General features: G+C 37.3%; 1 protein-coding gene across 5 annotated transcripts in view; it reads right to left on the bottom strand.

Moving 5' to 3' along the window:
• Nucleotides 1-17,707, bottom strand: part of BIRC6 (baculoviral IAP repeat containing 6) — a 176,032-nt gene that overhangs the window by 111,510 nt on the left and 46,815 nt on the right. For 2 of the 5 annotated variants that reach the window (XM_014266655.3, XM_014266657.3), the window contains exons 14-30: nucleotides 17,257-17,388; nucleotides 15,913-16,044; nucleotides 15,480-15,658; nucleotides 14,876-15,006; nucleotides 13,879-14,040; nucleotides 13,639-13,770; nucleotides 13,266-13,363; nucleotides 11,922-12,069; nucleotides 7,302-7,435; nucleotides 6,041-6,187; nucleotides 5,299-5,486; nucleotides 4,347-4,661; nucleotides 3,872-3,971; nucleotides 3,165-3,379; nucleotides 2,784-2,992; nucleotides 2,143-2,489; nucleotides 897-1,116 (exon numbers count right to left, since the gene is read on the bottom strand). In XM_014266655.3, the coding sequence (XP_014122130.2) occupies nucleotides 897-1,116; nucleotides 2,143-2,489; nucleotides 2,784-2,992; nucleotides 3,165-3,379; nucleotides 3,872-3,971; nucleotides 4,347-4,661; nucleotides 5,299-5,486; nucleotides 6,041-6,187; nucleotides 7,302-7,435; nucleotides 11,922-12,069; nucleotides 13,266-13,363; nucleotides 13,639-13,770; nucleotides 13,879-14,040; nucleotides 14,876-15,006; nucleotides 15,480-15,658; nucleotides 15,913-16,044; nucleotides 17,257-17,388 (2,989 nt within the window). The remainder of the gene's footprint in view (nucleotides 1-896; nucleotides 1,117-2,142; nucleotides 2,490-2,783; nucleotides 2,993-3,164; nucleotides 3,380-3,871; nucleotides 3,972-4,346; nucleotides 4,662-5,298; nucleotides 5,487-6,040; nucleotides 6,188-7,301; nucleotides 7,436-11,921; nucleotides 12,070-13,265; nucleotides 13,364-13,638; nucleotides 13,771-13,878; nucleotides 14,041-14,875; nucleotides 15,007-15,479; nucleotides 15,659-15,912; nucleotides 16,045-17,256; nucleotides 17,389-17,707) is intronic. The other 3 variants (XM_074537313.1, XM_014266656.3, XM_074537314.1) reach the window with 3 other exon arrangements.

The following is a 17,707-nucleotide window of genomic DNA, read 5'->3' as shown; positions in this document are numbered from 1 at the left end:
CATCCTGCAACACCCCTTATATAACATTATCGTCCTAGGCTTTCATCTGAGACACAGAGGGGTTGCTACAGAAAGCAGTACTGTGGCCCAGCTAGCAGACTGGATTTCACATTCCTATCATTGTTAAGGTTAGTGCAGCATTTTAGGGTGAACATCTTCTCTTTCACCCTCAAGAGGTCAGCAGAGTCTTCCACATCTGAAACAACATCTCATCCATTTTATTTCCTATTACATATTACTGATAGCAGGGAAAGAATGAAATCTATGAATTCTTATATTCTTGAATTAATTAATTTTAAAAATTAATTATTATTTTTTTAAAAAGGTATGAATATAGATGTTGCTATTCAAAGAAGGCAGAAAGCCTCTAAGCAGGAAATATGTTTGATTTAAATAAAATGCTAACATGTAGAATATTAAAGACCTCAATTAATAATCTGAACTAATCAATATATCTAACATTCAGTGCTCAACTCTACACGTTCTTACTCTTATCTCAGTGCAGTTTTTTGCAGTGAATGCTAACAGTGTACCTTCCAGTCTCAATCCCACTTTCAAATACTGGAGAAACCAGCTCTATGATGAGGGTACATTTAAGCCTGATAAAAGAGAAGGTCATTTTTGACACTGGACAGCAATCCTGCTAGGTATGCAAAGATCTCCAAGTAAGAAAAAACAGCAAATTTTTTGTGAAGTAAGAACCAAATAGGTGCAATAAATAACTGCAATTGGACATTTATCATCTGCAGTACTTTTTTGGGTCTATTTCTTAAGTCAGTGAAAACCATGGATAAGTACCCTTCAGTCTCATTTTGTCAACTCCAATGCTAAATTATGAACAATGAAATTACTTCACTGATCCACACATAATGTATCCATATAGATTTATACCTCACCTGTCTTGTGGAAATATGAGAAGTTGCTCTGAATTGTACAATTCCTGCAGTACATTTGAGAGAAACTGACCCCACCACCTTTCCCCTCCGCAGAGCTGAACCAGCAGAAGGCCGGTGTGCAATCGGATCTTGGGGGTTCCACTGATGCACAGGTGTTTAAATAACTCCTCACAAGCTTGAGCATGAAAAGTACTCTGCAGAACCACAGGAACTGAGTGCCCTTTTAAGAAAAGAGAACACCTCTGTTTAAAGAGACAATGACTTGAAAACATAGGAAGAAGTTTGCAGTAAGTTTTTTAAACTACTACAATTAGACTAACTGGCACAGGAGTAAAGGAGGTGGGAACACATGGGGAGATGGGAATTTGCAGGTAACTCAAAGACCAGGCTATTTGGTCAAAACCAAACCAATACTATGTCAGTGCAAATACTCCACAGAACCTACATGAAGCAAAAACCAAATCTCCATCATGTTTTAGAACAAACTTCACACGCACAGAAAATCACACAACTTATCAACAAGGAAACTTAACATTTCCTTTTTTTGGTTTTTTTTTTAAACACCACCAACTCCTACTCAAATATTTCAATTTGCCAAGAATTCATACAATAGCAAGCTTAGGAAATAGGAACGTTTTCTGGATATCAAAAAATCATGAACTAACTACAAATACTGGTTTTATGAGTCCACTACCACCACCACTCTTGAGGCAACTTCTGCTTCCTCGGCCCACTTCTAACTGCCCAATCCATCTCCAGCATTGCACAGGCCTCAATTGCTCACAGATCCTTTCACAAGGTGATTCTGCCTGTGAAAACCACCTGAACCACCTGAGTATTCTGCCTGGGCAGCGTTTGGTTACTTCAGCAAACTGGATCATCCCAAGAAAGACTATCTGAAAAAGGAATATGCAGCTGGGACTACACAAAAGCGAGAAGGACCTTGACACCTTCTCCTATCCTTTTCAGGAAGTGGTTAGGCCAGCTTGGTGCCACTAAATTCACAGTAGATGTGGCTTGGAGCAGCCTGCTCTAGTGAAAGGTGTCACTCTCCATGGTAGGGTGTTGGAACTGGATGATCTTTAAGATCCCTTCAAATTCCAACACCATTCTATATTTTTATGATTCTAAATCTAAACCTAGTATAAAGGCCTTAAAGTAGAAAAGTACAGGTCAAGAAATGAAAATACTTGGAAATTGTTTCTACTAACATGACAAAAAAATCAGAACCTCAAAAAATACTGACCATTGGACGAATGCAGCAAACTGAGCAAAGTATCCAGTAAGTATCTAATGATGGTGCGTAGCTGCTCTGTGGATGACATCTGAATCAACTCTTTTGGGTCAGATTGTTCCTTCAGTGTTTTCCTGCTTGCACCTAAAGCTACTTTGAGTCTCTGAACAGCATGGTGAGCCAAGTTGAGCTGAAGCTGCAGCTGAATGCAGTCCTGGTAAGCAGAAAATACTCTGCTGTCTTCTTCTACTGCCTTGTCTGGCTTTCTCAAAAAGTACTGGGCATTGTTAGCACTGTTGAGTGGTGGCAGGTCAATACTCTGCAGAAGGATTTCTAACCGATGACAGGCCAAATTGTACCTAAAGGGAAATATTCAAAAAACACAATTCAATACACATTAGCAAACAGCAATACATTTGACAACCACCCTGCCAGAAGCCAACTTCTGGTCCATTGTGAATGCACTGTTAAAATAGATACAGAAAAAAAATACAGCGTAGTTTTTATTATTCCCATAAAAATACTCTGCTGTTGTAGAGCTGTGAGTATTTTTTGGTCTGAAGAGAATAATGGGAAGAAAAAAAAAATCTACATTATGATATCCCAGTGGTTTACATTAAAATAATTAGGAAATACACTTTTTTTCTTCTAACCTGCACTGTATGTCTTCTTGCAATGCAACCATCATTGCCAAATGTTGATCAATTTCTGGCTGATTTGCTGATTCGCCTTCTCCTCTGAGGGGATCATGCATTAGTTTCAGCTCATTTTCATAGGGTAGGATATAGGTATGACCATAATAAAATCCTAATGGGATTTTTGCTCTGGCATTTGTGCTGCCATATCGACCAATAACAGTGATCTGAAAGAAAATGCAACTATATTGTAACACAATTGTATCAAAAGAGGAAAGATAAAGACCAAGTCAAAAATACTTTAAAAATGTATAGCCCAAAAGAGTTTGGTCTGAAGATACCTTAAGTGGAAGTTCATGTACTAACAAACATCAAGAACTTCAAAAAAGATCCTTTTACCTTCATAAACCTGCAAACTGGGGGTGGCAACAAGTCATGTAAAATAAGTGAGTGCGTGCTAATGTCAGTAGCCACTACCAGTCGCCTTCCATCCACTTCTTCTCCTAAAGTCCAGATGTCAATGGACAAAGAAGCCAAATCTCCACAAGTGGGAATCAATACATCTGTCAGTAATATAGGTCTTCCAAAATCCAGGGTCACAAATCTTCTTGCTCCTAGGTAAGAAAAACACAGGATTGCCTGAAAGACCAGTGTGTGCTAACCAGCGAGATATGTTACTTCTCAAACAATACAGTTTATGTATTGTTTAAAAGGCATATAAAGGTTTATGCATTGTTTAAAATCTATATTTGCATACTTGAAGCTACAAATACCTGCACAATCCCAGAAACTCCCACTACAGCTTGAACACTTTGAGAAGAAAATTTTGGCACAAACGTAAATGAAGCTGTTTTGCTTTTTATGCATTATTTTTGAACAGGCTGTCTGTTGAGACCCAACATATTCCCCAAGACTCCAGCATTTTTCAACTACCATCAAGTGCTAGGTCTTAAACTCACAGGTGTCACAGAACACAAACCAAGAAATATCTTTACTCTGGAAAGCTAAGAGAGACTGTAGCTAAGCAACTTATTTAAAGCCCCAGAAAATATTCCACTTCTTACTAGAACATGTGTCAAAAGTACTATTACGAATTGTGGCTTTACCTGAGTGCATTCGCTCTATGATAATTGACTGATGAGGTGGAGGTTGAAGAAAATGTGAAGCATGAGATATTGCAAGAGCAAGGCCAGATCCAAGTGGATTCTGAGGAATGGAAAAACATCAGCAAAATTGAGTGATTAAATATGCATTTATTGTGAGCTGTTAGAAATTCACAATTTTGACAACACTTCACTAAACTTAGATTTAAGCATGAACCATCAAAATATATCAACTACTAAGTTCAAAGGATTATTAACTCCTTACACAGTTCAGCTAGCTCCAATAAAGAGAAAGCAGATGAGGTACTGTAACAATACTATCTTGCTTTCAGAAGTTCTTTTCTCATGGTATAAATTTAGCAATATACTTTCAGATCTCACCCAAAAATATATATATATTTACTAGCACTCAATTACAAATTAAGACCCTGGCAATGCTTACAGCATCTTGTTGCTTGAAGAAAAAGAAAATAATTACCGTTCTGGACTTGCTGGTATTTTTGTTATGTGCTGCAAGGTTAACTGTAGGGGGGTCAATGACTGAACCAGGAAAAAGCTGAGCAAGCTCTGCATTAATAACAGCAGAAACTGCTTCATTAGGTGGAGTCAAAGGTGGAGTCATGAAGAGAGGAGTTGTTTTTGGTGTGGGTGGAATGACATCTGAAGGATGAATGAAGAACCCTGGAGCTGCTACTGTATTGGAAGGCACAGAGTTGTGAACAGGACCAACTGCTGATGCTGCTGCTGCCGCTGCTGCTGTCGTCTGATGCAGTTTTGCTTCCAGCTTAGCTTTCTGTGGAGAAGATGAAAGTAATGTATGTAGAAGATAATACTACTTGTGAACATGGGAGTAGTATTGAGCCACAAGTTCAAATTTGATTATACAACTGGATTTAATAAACCTAAGCTATCTTCATTACAGGTAAGCAGAAAAAAGCTTACCTATAAGCTGAAAAATTAAACTATTAAACTATTTAATCTGATTCACAAGCTGAGGAACATGAGCAATTATATGGACTAATCAAAAAAAAAGCAAAAACCCTCCAGTGAACATCAAAGTAGATCCACCAACACAGCCAAGCACTGGCCAGCTAACAATGGCTTTATGACTGGCACTTCCCTGTGTCAGCAACCATGCTTTTCATTTCAGTATGCTTTTTCAATTTAGAACGGATATACCTACTTATGAAGACTTAGATTTCATTACAAACTCCCAACCCACCCTTAAAATACACAAAAACTAAGTCTGAAAGACCAAAGCAGCATGGGAGACACCACCAGCACTTTGTTAAAGAAGAGCAAACCAGAGTGCTGAGCAGTTCCTTCCTCAAATACGCTATGGAGGAAAACCAAACCATCTAGTTCTGCAACTACTTTCTCAGCTTCCGAAGTTTAGATACAGCACTAAAAAGAGCCAAATGGCCTCCAACCTGTTGCTGAAGCTTCAAAAGCTGCTGCTGTTTCTCTTGCAGCACCTGGAGCTGTTGCTCGGCTGAGGCCATTGCATGAGAGAGAGACTGCAAAGCTACCTGGGCTGCTGAACTCAGTGCTGTCGAGGCTTCCCCAACTGTTCCAGAAGAGAGGCCACCAACTGCTGGGGTAACCCCAAAGGTACTCACTGGCATGAAACAAACAAACAAAATAAAACACCTATGTAGAAATTACAAAACACACCTTTAATTCCTTATAAATTGTTCAGAGTGATGCAAAACCCCCATCTTTTTAATCCAGTTCTTGCTACAAGGTAACATCATCTTGAGTTACAAAGTATATGGTTTACAGACTGTGCACTTGGTCATATATGTAACACTTGGATTACAGAAAAGCCACCTATTCCTCTGGAATTCTTCCACCACAAAAGCTTGTAAGGTAAAGATGCAAGCTTGTACATTATACTCTCCAATTGAAACAAATGGATTCAAGTTAATATTGTTAAAATCCACTTTGTTTGCTAAGATCCAAGAAGTTTAACTCCACATATCTGTTCAGAGACCCAACATATGGCTTTCTTCACATACAGAAATTATTTAAGAAAAAAACAATCACAGACAAAACACTTCAATATTTGAAAACTACAAGCAGTCAGTTGGTCAAACAGTGCCATTATGTTAAATTAAAAATGTACTATGGAACAAACTATGCTAAGTAGAAAAAATGAAAAATTGTATATACCAGTAAACGTACTTGCATCGTCCCTTTCTATTCTAGTTCCATCACTTGTTGAAACACAGGTAAAGTGCAGAGGTTCAACTTCCAGAAGTCCAGTAAGAGAAGTAAAACTACCTTCAGCAGCTGCACAGCTACTTATTTTCCCATTTCCTGAAAAAGAAACATGTATCCGCACAGTCAGCCAACGTTTTCTTCATAGTGACATTTCAATTCATGAAGCGTCAAAAGGGACAACTAAATATAATGCACATATTTTATTAGTTCATGTTGTAGAAGAAACATCTTAACATTATCATATCCTCAATATAAATGGGGATTTGCTCTCAAATCTGAAGAGAGCATATTAATAAGTCAAATTGTCAACTGTGAGAGAAGAGTAGCATAACCTTCTAAATTCCAGAAAAAAATCATATATGGATGCTCTATTCTTTCTACACTGAAAGCAAATTAGCTTGCAAAAAATATTGATGTTACCTAAAACATCAATATTTCAATAAAGGAAGAAGAAGAAGAAACTGTCAGACCAACTAAGATCATAGACAAATTTAGTGTAAAACCCAGACTATTAATAATAACTATCAATACCCAAATAAATTCACAAAGTTGTATGGAGGAAGGGACAGGAAGGAGAAAGACAATAGCATACAAGAGAGGGAAAGGAGTCACTAAGACTGATGAACACACTTGCTATGAAAAGAATTTCCTGACAGGTAAAAATTATCTAGTTCCTTAGGACATTGCAGGGTCTAAAGGTTCACTTATGAATTAACCTGAGAGAATAGACACAAATATGCTTCACAGGTATTTTAACTCCTCTAAAACAGAAAAAAAACACCTCAGTAAACCTTTATATTTAAGTAGAAAAATTCCATATGGCAGCTTTCCAACTTCAGAAAAATCCATTTAAGTTTCTCTGCTCATGTGAGTGTTGCTAGCCTAAATGAATAATATCACAGCTCAAGGAAGTTACTTGAAAGAGGTGACAGGTGATTCCTAGATGACTGACCCAGGGAATGAGGGCAGGCTTTCTGTCTAATCTCTACCCTGAGATATTCCACAGGATAGGAAAATAACAGATTCCAGAAAGAGTCTTCTTCTTCTTGTCCTAAGGCCACAGGAAATGTAAAAGATACCATGAGCTAGAGAATACCTTGCACTACAGCTTGGTTGGAAAATATAAAATCACATCTTCAGGAAAAAAAATCACTGTAATACAGATTTACTAGTTCTACCAATCAATCACTGCTAAACTAAACATACATACCTGATAGAACATCAGACAAATCAATTTCATCTGACTGCACTCCAATACTGCTGTTGTATACATTTTTACAAGAAGAGCCACATATTTCCAAATCAAACAGAACTGGATCAAAAGGTGAACTGTATAATCCATATCTGCAAATAAGACAAACAGCACCATTTACACATTAAGAACTCATATAAAATTATTTACAGTAAAAGATCAAGTATTTTACCATCCAGATTCATTATACTCCAAACTATCCTGTTCATTCATTTGACACATCTTAGAAATGATCACTTGCTAATAGTTTAGTAAAATTATTTATTTGATGGCATTTTCAAACAGCTTATAATGCTAAGTAAGAAACTCTTCATTCCTAAAGAGTTCTGAAGGTGTAATATTACCCTGAAAACATGACACACAATCACACTAGACATGGAAACAGAACTACAAGCCTTAGACAATGAGCAAGACACACACCTGCACATAGTAAATGAGACAGTCTGAAGTCAATAAAAACACAGTACTGTTTCAAAACAGGAGAAGAAATTCCACCTCAACTTGTTCTTCCAGCTGAAGTAAGAATTAAAAAAGGAAATGCTGCCAGGCATACCAATCAACACTTGTGATAAGTACCTCAACAGAAGAAAACTCACAGCATTTACTCTGGCAGTATTGGAGGGCAAAAAACAGCACCATCACTCGAAGTGGTCCCAAATCAATTATGGTTTTATAAGCCAAGGAAAAGGAAACTCCAAAGTAGTATGAAAATCAATGGGGTTGTTTGTTTATGGTTTTGCTTTTGTTTAAAAGTGGGGTTTTTTGTTTTGGCTTTTTTTTCAGTCTTTGCAAATACCTATTACCAGCAACTGAAAAGAGGAAAAAAATGGAAATGCGGCCAAATTACTAAGCCAGAGTAGAAAGAAATGCATCTGTGTAGATGCAAAAGTGAGAAACATAACACTCTGCACTTTGGCAAGAGACAGAGGAAATCTGAAATATTTCCACAAACACACTAGCAAAGGCAGTAAGTTCTTCCACCCCCTTTTCCCTCTGCCTCCAAGCAGTTCCTCTTTTCTTTATCAGCTGAAGTAAAAGCCCCCAACATGCTGACAAGGCTGGAATGTTTAAATGTCTTTTTTGATCAAGTAATCATAGAAGTGTAAACGTCTTCATGAATACAACACCAGCAACAAGGTAAAAACAGATTCTAGACTTATCTGGTTGTCAAAATGTTTCCCCATTAGCTGGGGTCAGTGCTTTTGGCCACACAATGCTATGACTGCAATTATCAGAAAATGATGAATGATCTTACAAAAGGGCAGATCATCTGAAAATTACAGATCAAGCCCATTTAACATTACATTTCCCAACCAAATTACTTAGAAGGTAGCAAATTTAAAATAACTTTATACTCAGAACAACACAGGATAGACTTGGTTGCTCTTTACAAGCATGCATTAGACAGGACCAGTGCATCCTACACATCTGACGAGACTGATGTGTTTGCTGCCTGACCTTTTTTTGCACACCAGCCAAGACAACACACTCCTGTAAAGTGGCTGCTAAAACACACAAAAATGCTCAGACAAAATTCAGTGTGGTACCTTCACATCCTGCTTTAGACATCAGAATTTAAACATTCTGATTTAAACACTTAAATAAATCAGGTGAGCTCAACACTAGCGCTGATTACTTACATATTTTAAACAGTTTGATCTATTAAATAAGCAGGTGATAAAATGTCAAAATTCTGCAAGAGTATTGTAGAGTAGAATCAGAATTTGAACATACAGAGGGTATAAACAGAGGGTTTAAATTTATGCTGTCCAGCCCAGATTTATTTCAACAAGCATAGTGCCTTTTCCCTGTTCTTCAGCAGGAATGATCAGGTTCACGGTTTTGAGCTTCATTAGCAATCCTTTTCACAAAAGGATTTAGAAGGTACATCAACAAAAAAACAAAGACTAAATGATGAACGTAATGTAAAAATTCAATCACTTTATTCATCCATGCAGTAATGAACATGAACTCTGTGACATACCTCTTCTATTTCATTCATCAGAGACCTCAACTAGAATAATGTGTAAAATTTTGTGTATCACAATACAAGGAAGACAAGGACCAAAGAAGCCAAAGGAAATTCTTTAAGATCTGGAGAATACAGTGAAGATACAAATACACTCCAGACATCCCGAATTTGTTTAGAATGAAAGAATGTGCTCTCCAGTGCCAGTGTGGGGAGGACACAAGCACTTGTTGTCACCTTATTGCAGGAGCTCCATACTGTTGTCTCCTCATGACAGAAGTTCCATACCTTCCTTGGTGTTTCTCGTGGGCAGCTCCTCAGAGCACTGACTCTTCTTCACAAAGTAACCAACTGACTCCAGTTCCTGCCTCACCCAGCCACCCCACTCTTTTATAGTTCTCTTCTCATTGGTTACAACTGTGGCCTGGTAAAGTCAGGCCTGCTCCTAATCTTTGATAACTGGCCCAAATGCAACTCCTTAGGGGTAACACTACTTTCTACACTATCTATATTTTCTTACATTCTATCCCCCTACAAGCACTAAATGGAGCAGCAGGAGAGTTTTCAGATTAGATGAGAGCCAGAGACAGTTCAAGTGCGAATGATAATAATTAAACCATGTAACACCTTACAATATTTAGAATACTTTAATTCCGTGACTACATGAATCTCATACTTTCAAGAATAGGCTGGAGAAATTGTTTTAGATTTGCTAGAGACAAAACCAACCTGGTACTGGTTTTTTATAAGAAAGTCAAAAATCCTATCTAAAATCCCTTTTTTGTTTTATGAACTGCAAATCATGTAACACACCCTACTGGCCTTATCCTTTCAAGTTTTACTTTATTTATTGCAGCACATGATAGTAAAATGAGTATTATTCTCCCATGAATGTGTAGATCCCTTAATTAGACATCTGCATTTAGCAGATTACCAGATGTTAACCTATTGCACCTGGGACCAAGGAAAAAACACAATACAATAAATTCTGCAACACAAAAGTACACAAAAAAGATGCAACACAATTTGAGGGAAGGGAAAAAGGGGAAAGCTATGGCTGCCTACTAATTTCTCTTTAAAAAAAAACAAACACAGAAACCCAAAAATGACAGTATTGTCTCGATGCGTGGACATGTGAAAGAAAGACCCACAAATTTTGCCTGACTTAATAAACTAAATCAAGAAATAGTCCTTGCTAGAGAGCTGTTGTAACCAAATAAGGGATTTGCTGGTACTCTTAAAACTACTTATGGGGTTATGGAGTTAAAAAAGAAAGCAAATTAAGTTTCAAGAAGAAACTCAGTGAAACATCATCTAGAAACATCCAGAAAATCTAAGCTTGAAGGACACCAAGAACAGGCTCACTTCAGAAACCTACCCTTGCCATGCAGACAGCATGTGCTCACCAGAAGGTGATCTGAAATGTCATGTACCAAATTCAAAAGTGGGCAACTGGAAAGGAGGAAAACCTTCTATTTAAGATACACTGTTTAAAGAAAGTACTTGGAAGAAATTTATACGAAGGAACAACTTGATTCCTACAGAAAGGTGCCATTCTCATGTCAAGTGTAATTTTCACTTTTTTCTCCTTCATTTGGTTCAACTCACTTATTTTTCCAAAATTCTGAATTGTTCTAGATACCATTTATATTGCTGGGATAAGTCTAATCAACTGTAAGGACTACAGATGGTGAAATAAATTAACAACTAAGTAGAGGAATGCAGTAGACAGCAGGATAAGGATCCAAGTGTAACACCCAAGACTAAGTTTTTATGAAGTATTTTGGAATTATAGTTCTTTAAAAACAAATGCAAAAATTGAAAGATACTCTTCCTCCTCTACACCTTCCCTTACTACATTTTCTATTACATTTTCAATTTTACCCTGAAAATTCTGAACTAACCTCCACCAAACTTTTTCTACCTTGATCTTGTTTGACTTGGAAGAAAACTCTTATACCCAAACCACAACTAAAAGAGATATCAAACAGCAGCATTTTTCCTTCACCAAAATGCAGCTTTGGAAACTGCTACACAACTGAACCATCAGAAATTTCCTTTTCGTATCATGCAAATCCAAAGTTAAATGGCCAATCAGTTCAGTATGGAAACAACATCACAGTCCTCAATTACACTGATATGTAATTTACAAGAAGAACCTGCATTCCCAGTAAATTACTCCAGGTCTCTACACCCAGAATGTGGCCTTTGGAATAAATATGTTAAATGTACTGTCAACCTACTGAAAGAGTATAGCTTTGTGAAGCACTGTGCCAAACTGAAACTATTCAGTATACTTAATTCCTTCCAAGAGTCAAAATTTGACATGCTGTGTTAGTCCTTACACTAAAAGTCATAAATACTAACTTAAGGATTGCACAGACTTCAAACACCACATACATATTTGCTAATTTAAAATGTGACACAGCAATTAAATTCAACTTTAATTTCGCACAAGTTAAAACTGTTTTCCTGAACCTTAGCAAATTAATTCTTGCTCAAATACAGCAAAGGATAACACACAACCTTTTCCACATCACCAAAGGATGGCGTTGGATGGTTCTTAGGCTTGTTTTGATAAAGTTGATAACAAGCACACTTGTTAGTACCTTGTTTGAAGTAACGCCTCCATTGGTGTCAGGCGATCCTGCAGCTGCCGGGACACCGCAGTCAGCAATGATGCACAAGCTGTGCTGCATCCTGCCAAATCTTCATCTTTTACATAGTTCAGTAACACAAAATACCAGTACACAGATCCTGCATTAAAATAAAATCATTTCACGTGAAAGATGATATAAATTTTGCACTGAGAAAGCATACTTTGAAAGATAATCAACAGAAGTGATAATGATCTAATGGTCTGAATACAGACTGGGACATACTCTACCCCTTCCCCTTTCTTGAGAGGCTTCAATTAAGAATCATTCTGCAATCATAAGTTTCTACAAGTACTTCCAATTCTCTTATCAACTAACACATAACTGAAGGAAAAAATGGTTCCCAAGAGACAGCTTTGCACTTCCTTCACTCCTCCTGCTGACAACAATCAAAATACTCTTGATATATTAAGGTGCTTGGCTAGGGGTTCCAATCTCATCAGAGCCAAGCCATACTCCAGAGCCAACTCTTTTCCTCCTTTCATCCTCTGGTTCTGGTTGCTACCTCCTTAATTAGTATTCGCTAGAGGCACTGCTTCCATAGAAATTATTTCTGGGAGCATAGCACTGAGGTTCTATACAGAAACACAAATCTCAGTTTCCTCCCTCTCCTTCCCACCCTGTGCATTCCACACCCTCTGTAGTACTGTGTTGTGTTTTGACCTGGGTGGTAGTACAACAAGCTTTTTGGAATACAAACTCATTTTTCTTTAAGACTCATTGGTGATGCCAAGCTAGAAACAATTCAACAATATCCTAGTGTGAAAAGGCAGGCCTTGCCACCCAAAATACAAGGGTGAAGTCACCTTCCCAGTCCATCTGGCACTCACGATGATTCAACAAGTTGTTAAGAGACCTTTACACTGCAGTATAGGCAAGAAAGAAATTTAATTTAGTTAAAATTTCCTTGTAGTGCAGAAGAATGAAAAGTGGCTTGCTACTAGGGCTCCATTTGGACAGCCAAGTTTCCTGGTTATCTCCTAATTTTAACAAATAACAGACCACCCTGACTGTCACTTATGTCAACAGAATCTGTTGCTGCTAAACACCTTTCAGAATTTTTAGAAAACTTACTTAAGTTCTTCCAAAATGTCAGGCTTTACGCTCTGGTTTAAACAAGCTTATTTGCTTAAAATTCCACCACCTGAAAAGTCTACTTCATGACCAGACCACTCCAAGGAGCATTTAGTACTAACTGAACAATTACCTCATTCTGATTTCACAAGAGAGCCCAACACAACTCGACAAACAACAAATGCACGGCGTATGTTTACGACAAGAACGCTGCATACGTACCCCCTGTGGCAGCAGCAGGCAGAAGAGGCATATTGTCCAGTAAAGCTTTCAGAAGAACTGATCCAAACCCTTGCTGACTTGGGTCACACCTGCCATTGCTACAAAAAAACACAACACTTTAACATTTAAGGAAGTAAGAATGAGGGATGAAATCTCCTCCAGGAGATGAAGCTGAAAGTCTGGTGTTCTTTGCACTCACATCCTAAACACATATTTCCTCAAAAGAGCATCTAGCAGGTCTTGTTGCCTTACGAATTCAACATCAAACAGCAAAAAAAACCAAAATGTTCAGTTCAGAATGCATGCAAATCCCCAAAATACATGTAAAACAGGAATAAACAAAAACAAATAGATGCAAATAATTAGCACTGACCTGATGCATAGTGCAAGAAATCGTGCACATTTGTGAGCTATGCTCCGCCCAGCTTCAAAGAAGCAAACACGTATAATATCAGAGACACATTTACGTGTTTTAGAAAGCAAACTGTCATTTCCTTCCTTTGAGCTGTGAAAACAAGTTGCATACTTTAGAAAATAACATAAACCTAATTTTTTTAAACTAAACTGATACTGAGAAACAGCCATGATAATTTGAACAGAATTCTTCCCTTACCTGCCAGGGCCATTTGAATACACTCCAGCCAGCCAACAAAGTGTGTCGAGTACAAGACTCTGAGCATGTTCTGTGGTCAGACCGTCCTCTGTCTTCTTGCAAAGAGTGGTGAGCAGCTTCTCATGGAACTCTGAAAACTGTAACATGGCACACCGCTGAACTCTGGGGAAGGGGAAGGAAAGAAAACCACAATTAACCAATATGGCCACTCTCCAGCTTTGTATCCTGTCTTAGCAGTAGCAAAAAAAGAGAATCCTAGGCGAAAGTAAAAGCAGCACACAAGCATATGCAGTACTTTCTGTGCACACATTCCCAATCATCCTACTTTCTGCTCACAGAACTTCCTACATTACAAGAGATCCAGCAAACCTCTCTAAGTTTTTCCCCCCAGTAATTTGCCTAGCAACTTCTAAACCTAAACAAACTTTCACCATCTACAAAACCCTTATCAACTGTTGGCTCATACCTCTTTGCAGCCTCATCAACCTCTTTAAGCCCATTACAGTGAAATGCCACCACTGCAGGGTGGCAGCTGGCAATACACTTCAAATACTGTATTTCCTGTATCTAGGTCTGCAGTACCAAACACTTCAAACCAAAGACTTCAACCACTTCTTTGTTAGCTAAATTTGATTCTAAACTTTTTGATGATTAATATAAATTCTGCTGTACAAAACAAGGCAATATTGAAATAGAAAGGGAAGATGCTTCCTTTAAAAAAAATTCATTTTACCAAGTAAACTTATTTACATTTGCCTTTTGAAGTCAGGCAAAAAACTTCACTCAACATAAAATTTCATGCATGGTATTATTCTACCACAACTTTCACAGCATAGTGCCCTCTTACTTGCAATTTACAGCATTTTCCATACAAAGTAAGCTTATGAAGTAACAACTTTAAACAGCATCTTGACCTGAGCTAATTCAAGAACTAAGCTTTTGATGAGAAGCATATTAAAGCTAATATTTTTTTCAGAATTAAAAAACACCTACTAACCTTTCCTTTGAAATTGAAGTTTTTTTAAATCTTCGAATTGTCACAGAGACTTCTTGAAGTAAGTCACAGCCTCGCAGATTATCTGATTTTCTTGAAGAAGTAGTGGCTTCAATTTTGCTAGATGGCTTTTCCTAATATTTTTGGGAAAAATAACACTCATAAATCACATTGGTTCTGATCCATTTTTATACCTTGTTCAGTGAAATGCAAGCAGTTTGCTAAAATCTCTCAGTTTGAGCATGATACCAAAATAAACTGGTTTTATTCACTAACTGCTCTAATATAGAACAATACATATGCACACACACATCTTCACAGAAGGATAAGACCTATCAACGACTGAAAATACTCAAGGGAACAGAAGTTTCAAAAACAAGTGTTCAGAATGTGAAAGTGGCAGAACAGACCTTTGCAATTCAATCTGCACAAAGAAACAACTTAGAAATGTTGAACTCTAATTCTTGAAGGTGTCAACACAGTGTCACCTCTTTAGAAAGTAGATTTTAATGGATCTTAATTCTGCTAACAGCTGCTTCATTTTCAGATGACATGAATCATACCAAGTCTACAACTACCAAATGTATCTTCCTTGGATATTCATTACCTTGCCTGCTGCAACTTTTGCCAACAATGAAGCAAGTGAATGGCCCTTGTTTGTTTGAGGTTTTAGAGGAGGTATTCTAACCACTGGTCTAATGCCACCATTGCAGATTTCTTCTGTTCCTCTGTCATTCACTGCTTTGACATGAATTAAAAATGAACGGTACTTGCCACCAGCCATGCCTAAAAATAGAGAAAAAAAAAGGAGGAGGGAGAATTTGCACAGTTTAAACAGATTGCAAGCTGTAAACAGAACAGAAATAAACCATGTTAATTACAGTAGTTTACCATCCATTTGAAACAGCAACTCACTATGGTGTTACACAGCAGAATTTGTCAATGCAAAAACAGATAACAAACCTATGTCTGACTACAGAAGTACGAGATGCACTTCAGCCACACAGGCTTCATGCAAACAGCATAATAAATTGCTTTACCTTTAACAAGCTTTGGACTTGTTAGCGTCAACATTCCAGCATGTCCTGATAGATCAAGTCCAGTAGCCAGCCATACTGGACCACAAAGTATATCTTCCTTGTGTTCCTCCAGAAACGGACACAATCTAAGACCTTAGAAAAACATAAGTCATATGGATCTGAATTAGCCATAATTAAGTCATAAAATCTGATCATAAAAATGCACCATGTCAAACTCTGATCACTAAATACACAAAAAAAAAGACTTGAAGTTCACTTTTAGACATTTTCCAGTAAAATCAGTTAAGGTCAATGACAGTGTAAAAACCATTTTCAGTTGCATTATAGGGATTAATATCTACCTTGACTGGCTTATAAAAGCCACAAAAATATACAACTGATTAAATAAAGAACCAATATATACAGAGTCACAATCCTTACTGGGTCATTACTGAAGTAGGACAATACTGTTTAAAAACAAAACAAATAATAAATTTAAAACAAGGATGGCATTGTTTCTTCTATAGGATATACAAATTACTGAAATCATCTTCACTCATCTGTTGCTCCTTTCTCACCATCAAACACATCCTTTCAGCACTTTTATCACCCCTTGATCCTTCCTTTCATCCTTTCTAACCCCTCCTTCCTTGGAGTCATAGGATCATAGAATGGATTGGGTTGGAAAGGACCTTGACAGCCATGTTCTAGACAAGGCTGATTCCACAAGAGAAAAGCAGGTGCAAAGTAAGACTGTTGAAAGGACCCAAAAAAAGAACCATTGCTCTAGAACTGAGTCACTCCAACTATTAAATTTTAGTCTGCAGCTCTCCTCACCCAGACCCACTCAATGCTTTCACAGTCTAAGATATTTTGTGGAAGAGTGCTAGTTAACAACAAAGTTATAGAAGCAGGCACAGTGTGATGTGACCTAGCTATGAATTCTTTACGTTCTGTTCCTTATTGGTTTACTGCAGCAATGTCTACAAAAGCCAGGTATGCAAAGAAAAATTATACTAAAACTAGCCAAAGAAACAAAGTAAAATACTGGTGAAACAGGCTAGCAATTTAAATTAGAAAGGTGCCATATCAATCTACTTGATTTCTAAACTCAAATAAACATTAAACTGCTTATAAGCACCAAACCTCTGCAGTAGTTTAGGACATTTCTGGTGCATTTGTGTTAAACTTTCAACCAATACAGCAAACAGAGAAGAGAGAAAAATAACTTTTGATGACAGCTGAGAAATTAGTCTATCTTAATGTTTGAGAAACTTTTGCAGAGGAATTCAAATGCATCATTTAAACAAGAAAAAAAGCAAGGTCCTATTTTAAGTGAAGTATAACAAGATCAATAAAACTTACATTGTGGTTCCTCTACATCCATATACTGCATTTCTTCACTGAATTCTGCCAGTCCTGGTTTTCCATTTCTCTCCACTTCTATATTATGAGCTGGGGACAAGGGAAATGCGATCTGTCTATCTACTGCTGCTTCTGGAAATAAAAATATTAGCATGATTTTAAACACTGCTCAAGGCTCAGGAAAAACAGAAGTGGTAGTTTACATAGCAGAATTATCAACTTTCTGACCACAGCAACATTTTTAATACAAATCCACAAGTACACAAACACACGTTTTCATATGGATTGAAGTTGCAGCAAATAGTTAAAAAATAGTATTTCTGAATGACCTGTAAAGAACCTGTTTTGTTTTAACACTGCCCAAATTCTTTTCCCTAATAATCAACTGCAGATTACTCCGAAGCAATTAGATTGCAGTACTGAAGGTTTGATAATTTAAACATAAAATAAC

Source organism: Zonotrichia albicollis, chromosome 3, assembly GCF_047830755.1.
Source record: "Zonotrichia albicollis isolate bZonAlb1 chromosome 3, bZonAlb1.hap1, whole genome shotgun sequence".
Taxonomy (NCBI): domain Eukaryota; kingdom Metazoa; phylum Chordata; class Aves; order Passeriformes; family Passerellidae; genus Zonotrichia; species Zonotrichia albicollis.
This window is presented reverse-complemented; position numbering and strand designations above follow the sequence as displayed.